This window comes from Prunus mume, linkage group LG2, assembly GCF_029339155.1.
Source record: "Prunus mume cultivar Tortuosa linkage group LG2, ASM2933915v1, whole genome shotgun sequence".
NCBI lineage: Eukaryota > Viridiplantae > Streptophyta > Magnoliopsida > Rosales > Rosaceae > Prunus > Prunus mume.
Window position 1 is genome coordinate 28,876,928 of NC_142699.1, and position 15,941 is coordinate 28,892,868.

Sequence of the window (15,941 nt, forward strand, 5' to 3'; positions counted from 1 at the left end):
ACCGACTTGCTTTTGGCCTTTCGTTAATGCTTTCTTTGGCAGGATTTGTGTACGTTATAACAAACGACTTGTAAATTATTCGAAAATGCCTCACCAAATCAGGACAGTAAAAGTAGGAACGCATCATTTATAGGGAAGAGATTTTGATTGACAAGTGAAATTTTAAGGGAAGAAATTTTGATTGCCAAGTGAAATTGGAGGGCAAAAAGAACGATTAGAAACTGAAGCTTATTGAATCAACATGGATATCTTCGGGGGGCACATAGCAATTTCTAAATTCTGAAAATAAACATGATAGTAATATCTAGATCCAAACAAAATCCGCTGCAGTTTGCACAACACCACAATAACAAGAAACAAAAATTTAGTCAAATTCCAGGAGCGACCTGCTTCTAATATCAAAAACACGGATAACACATATAAGTTCAGTCCTATGCATAGAGCTCAAAGAAAGTAACACTCAGACGATGGCGTTAGCAGCACTTGCAATCCTTGGCCAAAGATCAGCACACTCCTTCCCGATTGGACCAGTAATGGCAGAACCTAAACAAACAGAGAGCAGCCAATTAGTTCAGCTGACCCAAAAACTTATTATAACGAAAAGAATGATGAAAATGTTGCATGACCCTCAACTAAGGAAATAAAAGCTGTACCTTTCATTTCACCCTTTGGATTGACAATAACACCAGCATTATCTGCAAATTTTAAAAAATAGGATAGGTAAGATACTGTGACAAACAGTGAAATGCATGCAATAAAGAATATGGAGTGCCAGTCCAAAAACATGCTCAGCCACCAACCAATTACAAAGAAACCAACTCATCTGGAACTTTTCCCAGGATAAACAAAACCAAGAGAGTGTTACAAAAATCAAATTGTAAATCGAATAAACAAGATGCACGTTCACTTTAATATGTAGGGACCAGATGTAATTTGTAGGGACCAGATGTAACAGATGTGAGCATGTAAAGCTAAGGTACACCTGTAACGATGGGCACTATCGATTTTCCAGACTTGTAACAGCATCAACCACAAGAAAAAGAGGACACTTGACTTCTGTCTGGTTACGATATAGCTAGTTTTATCTTACTATGGGAACCAAAAAAAAACAGTAGAAGCAACACACATTACACAATGTAGAGATGAATCAATACAAGTCAAATAATACAAACATGATCCCAATTCAATGCCAAAACAAATATGTAGTGCCCAAATGGAGCAGATGTGAGCATAAATGCAAGCACGCCTGTAACGATGGGCACTATTGATTTTCCAGACGTGTAACAGCATCAACTACCAGATAAAGAGGACACTTGACTTCTGTCTGGTTATCGGACACATTTTCTGACAGGATGACTATAGGAGATCTAGATAGAGGGGTACAGCAGTTCAGGTAAGAAAGGCAATCAAACATTGCACGGTATGAAAGGTGTAGAGAAACTGAGTGAGAATAACTCTAGACTACACATGCAACACAAAGAATATGCAAATTATTGGACAATACTGGGGAAACATATCAACAGTAGGAGAAAATGACACAGGAAAAGAACATGTATCGAATGGCGAAAGAGAAGATTCCATACAGAAGAGAACCCACTCGAATATTATTCGACAGGTTGGTTCCATTAATGTAGCTGGTTTCAGAAAGCATCAAATCATAATACACACATAAATCCACCAATGGAGTTATGTGCACATCATGACCCTGCTTAACCAGCATCCTTTTTTTCTCATGCTGTTTAAATCAGCAAAATACAATCAACAAGCAAAGACTTCAGATTAAAAAAAAATAAAGAAAGCATTAACAATTAACAAATAAAACTTATAAATAAATAAAATATTTAGCCAAACCCATTTCCATTTTTTAAGGAACTTAATAGGAAACCAAAGAGACCTACAATTTATGAACACATAATAAACTCAAAATCACAGCAGATTTTTGTGTATAATGCGAACTTAATAGTGTAGTGCATACCAAAGAGACCTATCCTATCATTTAATCCAAGAAGCAGAACATACAGTACAATTACACTGCACTACCAATTAGTAATAATCAGAGAAATTCAACAAAAATGATATTGACCTTCAAAGTACATGAAGACGCCATCCTTTCGGCGCCATGGCTTGCGCTGCCTCACAATGACTGCAGGCAGGACCTTCTTCCTGAGGTCAGGCTTCCCCTTCTTGACAGTGGCCATAACCATGTCACCAACACAAGCAGATGGCAATCTGTTCAGACGACCCTTGATACCCTTGACGGATATGATGTAAAGGTTCTTAGCACCGGTGTTATCGGCACAGTTCACTGTGGCTGCCACTGGAAGACCCAGTGACATCCTAAACTTGTTACCAGCGGATCCTCCACGCCCTAAACAAGAAGATCAACATCAGAATCATATGATACTACATGCCAAAAATAGGGTCAATTTAATTTCTTTTGGAAAAATGAAACAGCATAGATCGATACATCTGCGGAGTATCAAAGATTGAAAAAACATAATTTCTAGGGTTCTACAAAGGTTTCTTATCAACCAAACAAACCCACATCGCAATCCTTAGAAATACATGATTCACTGAAATATTATTAAGATTTTCGTAACAGATTTCTGATTGGTAAAAACGAAGGTAAACATAGAAACTGCTGAATCAAATCAATGTAACACCAAAACCCCTTTCATTTTTTGTTCCCTGCGACAGCTCAGTGGGCAAAGAACTCAAAAACTCCAAAGCAGATTTAACACATGATAAACAATAGTGGTAATCTACGGTGTTGATTAGCATGCTTGGGCTACATTTTCATGAGAGACAAGCAGAAAATTAAGCAGAAACATAGGCAAAGAAGAAACAAAGGAAGAGAGCTAAGGAGGCGAGCTAACCTCGCTTCGACATTTCGGCTGCTGCTGAAACGAGACTGAGAGAGCGATTAGGGTTTTGGACTTGTATATATAGAGGGCCGCGTAGGGTTTTCAGCCAGGTTACAATTCCAAAAATTACAATTCACTCCAAATTCTTTGATTAAAATACCGAGTAAGTCCTGAGCCTTTTAAAAGAGTGTGACCTCGCCTAGTAATGGGCCTTGGGTTTGTCCTTGATTGTAGTCTCTAGAGTGGGGGCCCAGCATTCTTTTTTATTTTTGGTTTGGCAGAGGCCTATTCTAATTTTTACCAGGATAAGCAGTAAAACCAAACAAATTATTACTGATGCTTCACTATTAATTCGACCACTGTACAGACGTGAACTAAGCCCCCTTTTTTTTTGTTTTTTTTTTCAGATGAGGGAAGTGAGCCCCACCATTGGCGTCCAAGTTTCATCTCCATGTAAAGTAGATTAATTCAGTATAAGTTAGACTATCGCTTGTATCATAAAAAATAAAAAAATAAATTGAAAGAAACATATATGAAGAGAATGCAGGATAATCAAAAAAAAAATTATTTTTAACATACTTATTTATGGAAGACGCACAAATTTTTGTGAAGATAAGTGACAAAACTAGCTTCCATTTCCTCGTGTGGTCAACAACACATTGATAACATAACAAAGAAATCACAAAGACAGAGAAAAAAACTACATAGAGAAAGAGGAAGAAGATGAATATTCTAATTTATGTATATTAAGAATGAATTACATCATAATACAATAGTATATTTATATAATACTTGCTTAGAGATTAAGCCATCTAACAAACTAACAATCGCCCCTAACAGTTTTCTAACAAGTTTAACAGCTATCACATGACAACCATGTGAAACTGTTGTGCTGACTATACATACACAGTCATTAGAGCACTTTCACCCATTTGCCATGACAAAGGGCAAGTGCAAGGCAAGGGCTATTACTATTTATGTGAATAGTGACATTGCAAAAGGCTTGTGGTGTTTCAACCATTTTCATGGCAACTCAAGGGCAACCACTATTCACATGAGATATAAGAAGAGGAATTTGTATAGAGTTTTGGCGTGGTAAGTGAAGAATATGACTAAGTATTTATTTTAAAAAATTTGAAATTTTTAGTTTTTTTTTTTTTTTTTTAATTTCGTTGCCGACATCAGCAAACCAGGCAATAGCCCGGGCTATTATTGCCTTTGGGCCAACCCACCAATTGCCCTAGCTGCATTTGCCCGCTGGAAACACTTTTTGGGCCCAGGCCCCCCTTGCCCGGACAAGGGGTTGCCTGCTAGAACTGCTCTTATTCTCCTTATTCCCCCTCAAACCTAGCCAGGGTGTGACAAAGAATGAACCATGTAGCCCTTTAGTGAAGACATCTGCCATTTGGTCTTCAGTTGGTATATAATGAACCAGTAAATCTCCTTTTTGAACTCTCTAACAAAATGATAGTTGACATCCAAGTGTTTTATTCTTGAATGGTACACACGATTAGAGCTCAATGCAAGAGCTGATAAATTGTCACAATGAAGTATTGGCTACTGAGGTAAAAACACCTTTAAATCTTGTAGCACATGTTGTATCCATGATATATCAGCTGAAGTATGAGCTAATGCTCGATATTCAGCTTTTGTGGAACTTTGCTTCGTTGACTGCCATGAAATTGCATTAGGACCTAGAAACACCACAAATCCTGTAATTGATCTTATTGTATTAACATATCCAGCCTGGATAAAATATATTTCCTTGTATTTAACAAATTACACAAAGTCCCTATTTATACTAGTACAGGATATCTACTTAAGGTAGGAAATAATATAGACATGAATACAATCCGATTTACACAGGAAAGGCTAATTGCTATGAGGAGATTGTGAAGTTGACTTCCGTGTAGGCTAGGAAAGAAAAGCTGCGTTAACACAGCCCAGTCTGCATCACTGTAAGCAATTAACTGCCAAGGACCATTAGCAAACTTAAGTCCATAATCCAATGTACCCTGAATGTATCTAAGAATTCTCTTCACCAATAACCAATGCAAGTCTGAAGGAGTAGGTCATGCACTGACATACACTATTAACAACATATGATAAATTTGGTCGACTAAAAGTCAGATATTGTAACACTCCAACGATACTTCTGTATAGAGAAGGATCTGATAAAGGAACACCTTCATATTTCAATACTTGACTGTGTGGCTTACAAGGAGTAGAGCAAGATCTGTAAGTAGCCATTCCTGCTTTTTGAAGAAGATCTTGAGCATACTTCTGTTGACTAACAAATATACAGCCATTTGTATTATAAGCAATTTGTAAAAACCAGAGGCATAAAAAAGGAAAAAAGCAGATCTTGACCTGATAGGAATAATTCGATCGCTGAAAACAATTTAAAGCTCCAGGGCCTTCTTTGGCATTCAATCACAGTAGAAGAAGCCGAATTAGATGTGGAGTGTCGATGATAGCAATTGGCTGTCGTATGGCCTCACTTGCTGCAAATTTGACATTCCAGCACCACATTAGACTTGAAAGAAGTAATCGACCCACCAAGAAATTCAGAGAATGGACGAAACTGAGAATTGTCATTACGACCTCCATTGAACTTGCCACGACCATAAGACACATGAGAAAAATGACGTGAATCAGAAGCTGGAGGAGTAGATACAGAAGGTGTAGGCAGAATAGCACAAAGTAGTATGACGAACCATACACGCTTCAGCAGTGGTTTCAATAACAAGAAGATGTGGGCGAAAATCTTTAAGAGACAAAGATGATTCCCGAGCAATCAAGACAGTGCGAATCATATCACATTTCGACGGTAAACCATTCAACGCAGCAATGGTAAAATCATCATCAGATATCTTCACACGAGCGGCATGCAACTGATCGTGAATATGTTTGAGACGAAGAATGAAGCATTCAATCGAATCACTACCTTTCTGTGCGGTTTGCAGAGCACGAGAAACCGAAGCATAGCGATCACAGAGATTAGCCAAGCCTCTCGAGCGGTCTTGCTTCCAATAACATACTCGATGGCTTCATCGGATAAAGAAGCAATAAGCAAACTCAAGAGAGCCTTGTCAATGCGAATTCACTCTTTATATGCATCAGTAAGCTCAGAGGTGTTCTCTTCTTCATCAACAATGGCGAATTTGGGAAGAGGAACGACAGAGCCATCAAAGTGCCCGAAAAGGTCTTAACCTTGAAGTACAAATTCAATCTGATAACTCCACTTCAAGAAGTTAAAATCAGCAAGGGAAGGGTAAGCATGTCGACAAGGCTTTCAATTTTGAGAGAGGAAACCATAAAAGTAGAAGTGGTGAAAAAATTTCAAGAAATTGAGAAAATTAGAATTTTCAGAAAAGACCGATGTGAGGAAGAATATGCATAAATCAGAGGCACAAAGAAGAAGAAGCGAGGTAGAGAAGCACACAATGAGATAAGAAAGACGTAGGAAGAGAAAGAAGAAGAAGATGAATATTCTAATTTCTGTTGAGAATGAATTACATCATACATGCAGTAGTATATTTATATAATAACAAACTAACAATCGCCTATCAATTTTCTAACAAGCTTAACAACTATCACGTGACAACCATGTGAAACTGCTGACTGTACATACACAGTCATCACACATATTTATTACTTGAGGGCCAATAAAATAGATTTTTTTAATATTTTCCCAACAATTACAAATGCATAATATTAAATTTTTATGAAATGTTGGGGTTAGGGGCCAGCCGAAGTGTGGCTCCATCCTTGGTGAACACTGTAAGGCCCCATTTGGTTCGTGGAAAAGATTTGATAGGAAATACTTTTCCATGTCTTTCTCAATGAATAGGAAATGGAAGATTCTTTATTTGGTTGAAAGAAATGAAAAATTCAGGCCATCTCTAGCCATGGGTTATATCCCAAATATAGTCCTAAATTAATGCAAAACTCATCTCATAAATAAAATTTTGGCCAAATTTGGAGGTCACATTTACTTTAGCCCTCCAAAGCCAAATATAGCTTTGGCTTAGTCATCCATGCTTTTCAACAACCAATCATTAAAGACTCTCCACTTCCCATTCAAAATAATAAAATATGAACTCTAAAATATAGCCTACATGGTGGAGATAGAAAAATTTAGTCATGCACTATTCTTTAAAAAATTAATATTTTGGGGGGCTAAATTTTTAGTCCTGAACTACATTTAGCCCTATGGCTGAAGATGGCATCACTTCTCATGTTTGGTAATTCTGGGAAAGTAACCAAGACATACAATTTTATTTTCATTCACATGTTTAGTTTGTGTAGGAATGTAAAACAAAGTTTGTTTAGTTTTCCAATTATACCCATATGAAATCAAATATAAAAAAATGCATTTAATGCTATATTGTAATTCTAAATTGTTAACGAAGACAAAATGGTCATGAAAAATGTACATTTAATGTTAGCTTATTTTCCCAAACTTTCCCATGAGGAGGAAAATAAAACTCAATAGGAGAGGACTTCACTTTTCTCCTATTTTCCCACGTGCTAGGCAACCATTTCTCATGCCTACACTTACCAAAAATGAGAAATCAATTGATTTCTCATTCCCAAGCCTTCTTTCCCATGAACCAAATATGGCCTAAAAGCCATCAATTGTATTTGTTCGAAAGCTTGAGTTGATGAGAGTATTGAAAGAAACTACATTAGACATTTTCATCCTCCAATGAATTTGCATTATTATTTTATATGTTAGGATTAAATGTGAAATTTCATTCCATATCGAACGTAAATGTGAAATTTCTCAAGAGAGATAGAGAGGAAGGTGTATGCGGGACTTCACATACATTTTTCTCTAGAGGGAGCAAAGAAAATAAACATTTTGGGAAAGCTTTTCCAGCAGATGTTATTTCAAAACATTCTATTATAGGCATTAACATTCTCACTGGATTCCTTTCACAATCAAATTGATACTTATATGAAAGGAATCCAGTGAGATTACAAAACATAAGATGACATGGTTTCCATTTCATTGTAGTATTTTAACCATGCTAGAACTATAAGATGAAATTATGCTTGAAGTACTTTAAAGGTTGCCGCCACGACAAAATGGGCTTCCACAGAGACACTGGAAAGCCTTCACAGGATGATGATGGTCGTCAAAGTCAATGCCATAGTCCTGCAACAGTACAGACATTAAAAAGTAGGATAGCAATGTCAAGTAAATAGTAATACCAAAATTATCAGATTTTGGTGAATCTTTCTTACCCAAGTGAGCTCCTCCATAGCAGCAACGTTCCTTGTTGTGAAAAGGGCAACCTGCACAATAAAAGACATAAAAACATATAAATAAATGCTTCCATTACCTGCTTGTATGAAGAAATGCTTCAATTAAATGCTCAGAAATCATACATGATAATAGTGATGATCTGGGGTCTCCACTTCAACAGGGATCTCAACCAAGGTAGCATCAAAACATCTAGCCAAAGAAATTCACAATTGATGTGTGAGGAGAAAAGTTTAGCACGAACCATAATTAAGGGGCGAAGAGTAAATTAAATCTATCCCATGAATCAAAATATTGAAGAAAATAAACCATTCAGGTCCCATATGACGTTGACACAGCTTGAATAAGTAGTGCTAATAAAGAAGAATTTTACGTACAGAAATTGAACAAGACATATCTACAACTGGTCTCTAAGTGCATTGCACATGAAAGACTCCCCAAATAGTACAATTATTTATTATTGCTTGTGAAAATTTGAATTTGCAGATAAACTGCAGATGTAAAGTTACTGGACAGTAATTTAGTAACTACACTTGCAAGTAATCTAAGGAAAACTTAAATACTAAACAAAGAAATTAGAGTTTGGGTAGACCGAGTGGCTGAGATGAGTTCATGCTGACACCCTAAGCAATTTGAAGTTGGACTTGTGTAACCGAATCAATTAACTTTGGTAGAAAAGAATAGTGAATTAAGATTAGTACAAAACAAATTGGAAATCAAATAAAGGAGTAGAGTCAATGATTAGATAATCAACAAGATGTTACTTCATGATAAAATTCAAAATCTCTAAACTGAGAATTCATGTAATCTTAAAACTTCTAGTCTGAGGAGAAGATAAATGGTTTAATCAAGCAATAGAGCTTCCTAATCAACAATAAGATATATTTGTATCCACTAATATTGTATATAGATATCTCATACAAGATGAAACTAGCATCTCTTTTTCGAGCAACAAAATATGTCACATTTTCTTCCTATCATCTGTTCAGATGCAAGTTTATATCCAACTACACTTATATATGGCCATGGCATGATAATACTGCACCAATATTATGCCAAAGTTAACTCTTATAATAGGGTAAGTAGATATATATATCCTGCAAGAGGTAGATATCTTTAACGGTAGCAGGAAAAGAACTTAGTTTCATAAGGGCTTTCCGTAGTGCTCGAAATTCAGAGACTAGAGACTAGACGACAAGTCCCAGGGTCATGGCTGGTTGTGATGGACATAATACCCTGAGATTCATTTGGAGAGGATGTTTTGAATAGCAACACAAACAACACCAGAGAAAACAATTACTTGAAATTTATATAAAAGAGAACATATAACTCTTCTGCAAATTATAAAATTTACTATCAAAAAAATATTTATGTGGGTCGAAGGGAGAAGTGAAAGGTGACTTTTATATGTTTGTGTGCTTGTGTGGCATCTACACCTGTGATTGATACATATGTATAAGAGTATGGAATTTACACCTGTGATTGATAAATCTTGCAACATTTCCATAAAGTGTAGCATCTAAGCAAAGTGCCTCTTCATCTTTTAAGACACCCTCTGAACCCCAGTCTGCATCTAGTAGCACCGGGCATGTATGCTTCCTACCAACACTATGCATATTTCGCTCATATAGTTCTGTATTGGTAACTATCTCTCCAACATATTCACAGACAAAAGCCCCTCTTGGCAAGTCCTCCAGTGTTCGAAGGCCCCACCCTTTTCCTTCGGGCGTCAAAAACACCTGAAACATATAATAGACCAGCATTATATCAAGCTATTACATAACTAAGGGGCACAACTGACATTCACAGAGAAAAAACTAACCTGCAACTTCACAGTAATGCCTTGCTGAACAATCCGGTTTCCACAGTTCATGTTACATCCGCATTTAGACCAGCATTCCTTCATAAATTTCCGAAATAAATGGCCCTTGCATGCCACAGGACTCTTCTTGTTCTTAGAGCTTTCAAGTGGGCACTTTTTACAATATACGTAGTGGTGTTCTTTAGGTTCTTGTTTCATAGATATACAGTCTTCCAGAAACTTGTCCTTGACCAATCCCCCGGGTGTGTAAGCAAACCCACCCCTAGTTTCAATAGCACAGATACATGGTATCGGTGATGCCAGACAATCCCCATAACAATGCGGACAGCAACCCTTATCAGATATACGATCAAGTGAAAATTTCACATAGGCATTCTTATAAATTAAATTCTGAGGGATGTAAAAGAAGGTTGGCAGATCTTCAACATTTCTTCCATCTTCCAGGGAAATTTTCACTCTTTCTTCACCTCTAGTTATGTCATCAATATAAACACAGGACTTTACAACTCCAAGTGAAGAATGGTGGTTCTGAGCAGCCTCCACCTTGCATAATTTTGAAGATTGTAGCCCTTGGAGAACCTTTAATCTCTTTCCACTTTCACCACAAATTTTCTCAATGTCCTCAGTTGTAAAACCAATTAAGTGGTTGAGACATTCAAATCCACTGAAAACTATATGTTTTGGTATATGGGGTACAATCTTGATAAGATTCTGAAATACAAATACTTCACTAGGAAAACTTGGAGCACCACAATTATCGCGTTGGTAATCATCTTTTCTGGCAAGAACATCTTGTGCATTGGAAATTTTTAAATCCGGTGAACCTCTGAGTCTTGTTTTTTTATCAACAGTGGAATTAGTTTCTATTGCCAAATGGGATTCCCCATTCCTATATGATTTTATGCATCTCCCTTCCGCCACTTCTACCGCTGCATCACAATTTGGCAGATGGAAATCATGCTGTGGAGAAGAGGTACCAATCAAAGGAATTTTCACCTCTCCTGTTGGAGGAGATGATGAAACATCCATCTGTGATAAATCAGAAACACTATCTCTATTGTCCACTTTCAATGGTTCCACTTCCAGTAACCCTGAGCTGTCTTCACCATCATCAGCATTACAACCATCATAATATGAAGAATCATGTAACAATATCACATTGAGATTTTCTGCCACCCCTGGATTGCAGCTATGCACAGGATCTAAGTTATTCCAAATGACTAAAGCGCCTTCTTCATGGTTTCTCCGGTTAGTTCTCAATAGTGGAACACATTCCTCAGATTCTTCAGAATCTGAAAACATATCTTCATCATTCTGATGTGCCTTTCTTGATGGAGCTGTTTCCATGCAAGATTTAGAGAAGGGACGTGACTTTTTTTCCTGTTGTATTGTGTATAATTTCTTGGTTGAAAAAGCATCAACTTCAGTTTTGTCATACGATGGCACTTCCTTGTTCTCAGATTTCACTCCCTGGTACAAAAATACATTTAATGTTACATCACTGAAAACTAGGCATGCAAATGCAATTGAAACAAGAATTATATGTCCTGTAGATCTCCTCTGCATGGTAGGTGAGAGGCAGCATTATGGCACATGAAACACCACAACCATAATTTGAAATGATAGTAAGAAAAAATATAAGCAAAAAATCAATAAGATGAACCAAAACGTACTCACCTTTGATTCATGAATCAAAACTTCTTCTTCCTGACGTCTTAGGACAGTCCTTCTGGATAGGGTTTGAAGTTCTTCAGATGAAGAATCTGAAAACAGATCGTCATTCGAATGTGCACTTCTTGATGGAGTTTTTTCCAAGGAAGATTTGGAGAGAGACACTGTCTGTTTTTTCCGCTGAGTTGTGCATAATCTCTTGGTTGGAAGTTCAACATCTTCAGTTTTATCATATGATAGAGCTTTTTTGTTCTTGGATTTCACTCCCTGGTACAGAAATTCATGAAATTTTAAAACATTTAAATTAAGCATGCAAATCAAATGGAAAAAAAGTGATTATTCCCATAGATCAGCCCTGCATGGTAACAGAGCAGGACATGAAACACCACGCTAATAATTTCAAATATTTGTAACAGAAATATAAGGAGTAAAATCTAGATAAAGAAAAAGATGCCCACCACTGATTCACGTATCCTAGCTTCTTCTTCCTGGTGTTTCAGGGAATATTTGCTCAATGGTGGCTGAGGGTCTTCACATGAAGAATCTGATAACAGCTCAACATCATTTGGATATGCACTTCTTGATGGAGTTGTTTCCAAGGAAGATTTAGACTGAGACAATGCCTGTTTTCTCTGTTGTCTTGTGCATAATCTCTTTGTTGGATGTTCAGCATCTTCAGTTTGAGCTTCTTTGTTCTTAGATTTCACTCCCTGGTACGAAAATACATGAAATCTTAAAACATTTAAATTAAGCATGCAAATCAAAAGTTATCTTTCCCACAGATCTCCCCTGCATGGTAGACAGAGCAGGACATGAAACACCACAATAATAATTCCAAATGATTGTAACACAAAAATAAGGAGTAAATTCTATAAGATAAAGCAAAAGATCCTCACCTCTGATTCAAGTATCGAAGAAGCTTCCTGTTGTTTCATTGAATATCTTCTCAATGGTGGTTGATTATTTTCAAATGGAGAATCTGACAACAGATCATCATCACTTGGATGTGCCTGTCTTGATGGAGTTGCGTCTGAGCAAGACTTGGAGAGGTACAACGCCTGTCTCTTCTGTTGTCTTGTGCATACTCTCTGGGTTGGAAGTTCAACAGCTTCAGTTTTATCATATGATGGAGCTTCTTTCTTCTTGGATTTCACTCCCTGGTATGAAAAGACACATATATTAAAACATTAAATTAAGAATTCAAATGAAATTGAAAAAAGCAATATATCCCATAGCTCTCTGCATGGTAGATAAGGAATAGAATCTATACAATAAAGCAGAAAATAAAAAGGTCACCTTTGATTCATGAATTAAAGTTTCTTTTTCCTTGCTTTCCACTCTCTGTTTGAAAAAAGCCATTGTAAGCAGACAAAACAGGATAAGGTATGAGAATACAAAGTATAACCTCATATACAGAGGAAACCAATAAGCATTGAACAAACCAAACACCAGATATTAACACATATGTAATATGCACCTCCTCCTTGGAATTCTTGTCCAGTATAACGTCAAGCAGTACTCTGTAATCATCATCTACAATAAGCTCCCAGTTATTTTCATATAATTTTATAAGTTCCTTAAGCGCTGCCTTTGTTTTGGCTCCCGAAATGCCATAACGCTTCATTACACGACAGGCATCTGCAATTGTGTGCTTTTTTGGTGGCATCACTGAGTTAAAGTTTTCCGATGGGTCAATCTGCTGGTGTGTCCCTTCCCTTTCCTTCATATGCAGAATAGTGGAATAAGTGACAGGTATGAATCAACAAAACGGATCCAAAATTGGAAAATTATTTATTAATATTCCACTCATGGTGGACTGAATTATTATGCAAGCAATGAATAACACCACTGTCAACAAAATGAAGCAGGGAACTAGGAAGCCAAGAAAACCCAAAAAATTTAACCAAGGTGTGATCACCATGGATGCCATCAGAACAAAAATGAATCATCTTATATAACTGTAGTAATGCTATCACTGGTTGTCCATATCCAGCATAAGTAGATGCTATTAAAAGAAAAATAATTAATTTTGAAATTCAGATCAGCTAGTAAACCCACATAACTGACAGGACAGCCACTACCCAAATTTCCTCACATGGGTTAATTATATTAAAAATTGAAAGACTAAGGCTTAATACTACCACCCATGTTTAACTCAGTCAAAGGAAAAGGATTCAATGTCTTCTTGAAAACTTAAAAAAATTTCTTTATTTTAGACATCAGCTTGCGTTCTACATTGACAGCAGAATATTATTTAAGGAAACCTGAATTTTGTAAATCTTACTCAAATAAATAATCAAAACAACAACAATAACAAAAGCACACGACTAATGGACTCATAAACATCCCCCCGATCAATATGTACAGTAAACAAATAAAGCAGCAACATTTGAAACAGTGAGAAATTAAGACAAACAGGAAACTGGCAAAAGGCCTCTTCTTTCAATAGTACACAGGACAAGTCCTATATATGCATAAGTGATGGAGGTAAATTCGAGGCTACAACAGTCCATCATCATCAGCAAACAAGAACACATCCAAAACATGATGCACAACCCAAATGCAAAGACCACAGATAACGTCAAAAACTTACAGTCACAGAGAGAGAGAGAGAGAGAAAGCGGGGGAAATGAAAGGAAAGTTGAGTGTGCATTTCTCATTCTCTTTGCAGCAGAGAAAACAAACAAAAAAACAGTCTTGGGTTTTTTGTTTCAAAAGAGAAAAAATTGAAGCTGAATAAGAAAAGCAATAGGTTGAAGCTAAAGAAAAAACTGATGAAATACAGAGCAAAATACCCGAAAAGAGAGAAAGTAAGATCTTTTATATTAAAGCATCAGAAATGAACAGGAAAAATGATTACTTGACTCGCAAGCTAGTTAGAGAAATCGAAAAACAAAATAAGAAAATAGAAATTTCCCATACAGCATTCACCCAAAAGAAATAGCTAAATACAAGCATATGAAAGATACCGCAGGACATGTCACACTAAACCAAAATTTTCAAAACACCTTCTTTTTCTGCTTTCAAAAGCATATCTAAAATCATCTCCCCTAAAAACAAAAAAAATCTCAAAGACTCGTAAAAATCTCAAACCTGATCATATAAAAAAGTCACCTTTCACCCAGGTGAGAGTTGCTAAACAGATAAGATGAAATGGGAAAATGTTCTTAAGGCCTTCAGATCTATGCCACTCAAAAACCCATTTTGTTTTCTTGATCCTTTTTGGAATTTTCTTTACCTTCTCTTCTTCTTTGATAGTGAAAAAAACAGAGAGAGTGATAAAAAATGTAGCTACATTTCGTGGTATGTAAATATATACCTCTAAGACTACAAGACAGAGCTGCTGTGCTGGTTTGAAGACCAAAGGTCCAAGAAGCTGTAGGGAGCTCTAGGGTTTTTCCATCTCGTACGGTCGAGTGAAAAAGTTGGAGGTGAAAAAGCTCCCTGGCCTCTTCGCCTTCTTTTGTACCCCAAAATCAAATGCAGACAAAAAAGTAAAAAAAAAATATCTTGAGCAAAGCAAAAATGATAACCTCGTGCTAATATCAAAATAACCTCCTGCTAAATAATTAATTAGGGAGCTTCTAGATTCTCGGGATGATGTTATTTAGACATATTTAATTGTCAACCTCGTCCCAAACCTGGAGTGTGGGACCAAAATGGTCAAGCCTTGCCACGTGTCACATAATCAATTTGAAAAGAGTAAAAGGTCAAGATACGCCTCCATCCTGGAGTGCCATATGGCGGAGAACAATTGTGCCACGTGGACGTACAATTGGTCAGCCAACAAGAGGCGAAGGGATCATGGGCTTGGAAGTTTGCCTCTTAAATATGGGTCATAAGGCCCATTTGTGTGACTAAAGCCCAATCCAGGTATAAAAGAAGTCCAATCCAACACAGATAAAGGGACTGATTTATGAGGCTAATTTTAGTCACAACCATCCGTCAGCTTGGTACTGCTTTTATATGTAATTGGTTTATAATTTTTTTTTAGTGATATTCTACTTTAATTTAATCTAAATTATAGGGAGGGAATTCGAACTCGGGTGCAAAGTGGAGAGCATATCCACTCTACCCAACTTAACTAAGCTCATATATGTTGTTTATAAACTTTTGATTAGAAAAAACTTTATTAGAACACGGTGAAATTCTTTATACAAAAAATACGTGTGCTTCTCGAAGAAACACGTTTATGACTCGAACTTTTAGCCCTTCTAAAACATAAAAGGAAAATGAGGATGGAATGATGAAAGAATAGTATGGTAATTTCACAAAAAAAGAATAGGAGTCATTTGAGTAAATATTTATCAGA

General features: G+C 36.6%; 2 protein-coding genes across 2 annotated transcripts; both read right to left on the minus strand.

The window, feature by feature from the left end:
• Nucleotides 1-269: 269 nt before the first annotated feature.
• Nucleotides 270-3,021, minus strand: LOC103323927 (Ribosomal protein L14p/L23e family protein). The gene is made up of 4 exons (XM_008225949.2): nucleotides 2,877-3,021; nucleotides 2,084-2,368; nucleotides 654-695; nucleotides 270-543 (listed from the first exon to the last, which is right to left on the minus strand). Exons 1-4 carry the CDS (start codon nucleotides 2,887-2,889, stop codon nucleotides 461-463), a joined length of 423 nt encoding a protein of 140 aa, XP_008224171.1. The 5' UTR covers nucleotides 2,890-3,021; the 3' UTR covers nucleotides 270-460.
• Nucleotides 3,022-7,736: 4,715 nt separating this feature from the next.
• LOC148919987 (putative inactive histone-lysine N-methyltransferase SUVR1) lies at nucleotides 7,737-15,073 on the minus strand. Its single transcript, XM_089045363.1, has 11 exons — nucleotides 14,949-15,073; nucleotides 13,107-13,349; nucleotides 12,926-12,970; nucleotides 12,526-12,786; nucleotides 12,088-12,339; nucleotides 11,636-11,896; nucleotides 9,959-11,428; nucleotides 9,613-9,875; nucleotides 8,262-8,328; nucleotides 8,118-8,168; nucleotides 7,737-8,028 (listed from the first exon to the last, which is right to left on the minus strand). Exons 2-11 carry the CDS (start codon nucleotides 13,293-13,295, stop codon nucleotides 7,936-7,938), a joined length of 2,952 nt encoding a protein of 983 aa, XP_088901489.1. The 5' UTR covers nucleotides 13,296-13,349; nucleotides 14,949-15,073; the 3' UTR covers nucleotides 7,737-7,935.
• Between the last annotated feature and the right edge of the window lie 868 nt (nucleotides 15,074-15,941).

Bases quoted from the DNA above. Each gene is read 5' to 3' on its own strand.
- LOC148919987 (XM_089045363.1), bottom strand. From the start codon at position 13,295: ATGCCACCAAAAAAGCACACAATTGCAGATGCCTGTCGTGTAATGAAG. The intron at 12,787-12,925 runs GTGACCTTTTTA...TTTTCATACCAG, and splicing joins CTTTAATTCATGAATCAAAG to GGAGTGAAATCCAAGAAGAA. The intron at 8,329-9,612 runs GTGTAAATTCCA...TTCTTTGGCTAG, and splicing joins GCAAGATTTATCAATCACAG to ATGTTTTGATGCTACCTTGG.
- LOC103323927 (XM_008225949.2), bottom strand. The intron at 696-2,083 runs GTCAATATCATT...TAAAATTTGCAG, and splicing joins CGTCTTCATGTACTTTGAAG to ATAATGCTGGTGTTATTGTC. The intron at 544-653 runs GTACAGCTTTTA...CTGTTTGTTTAG, and splicing joins TCCAAAGGGTGAAATGAAAG to GTTCTGCCATTACTGGTCCA.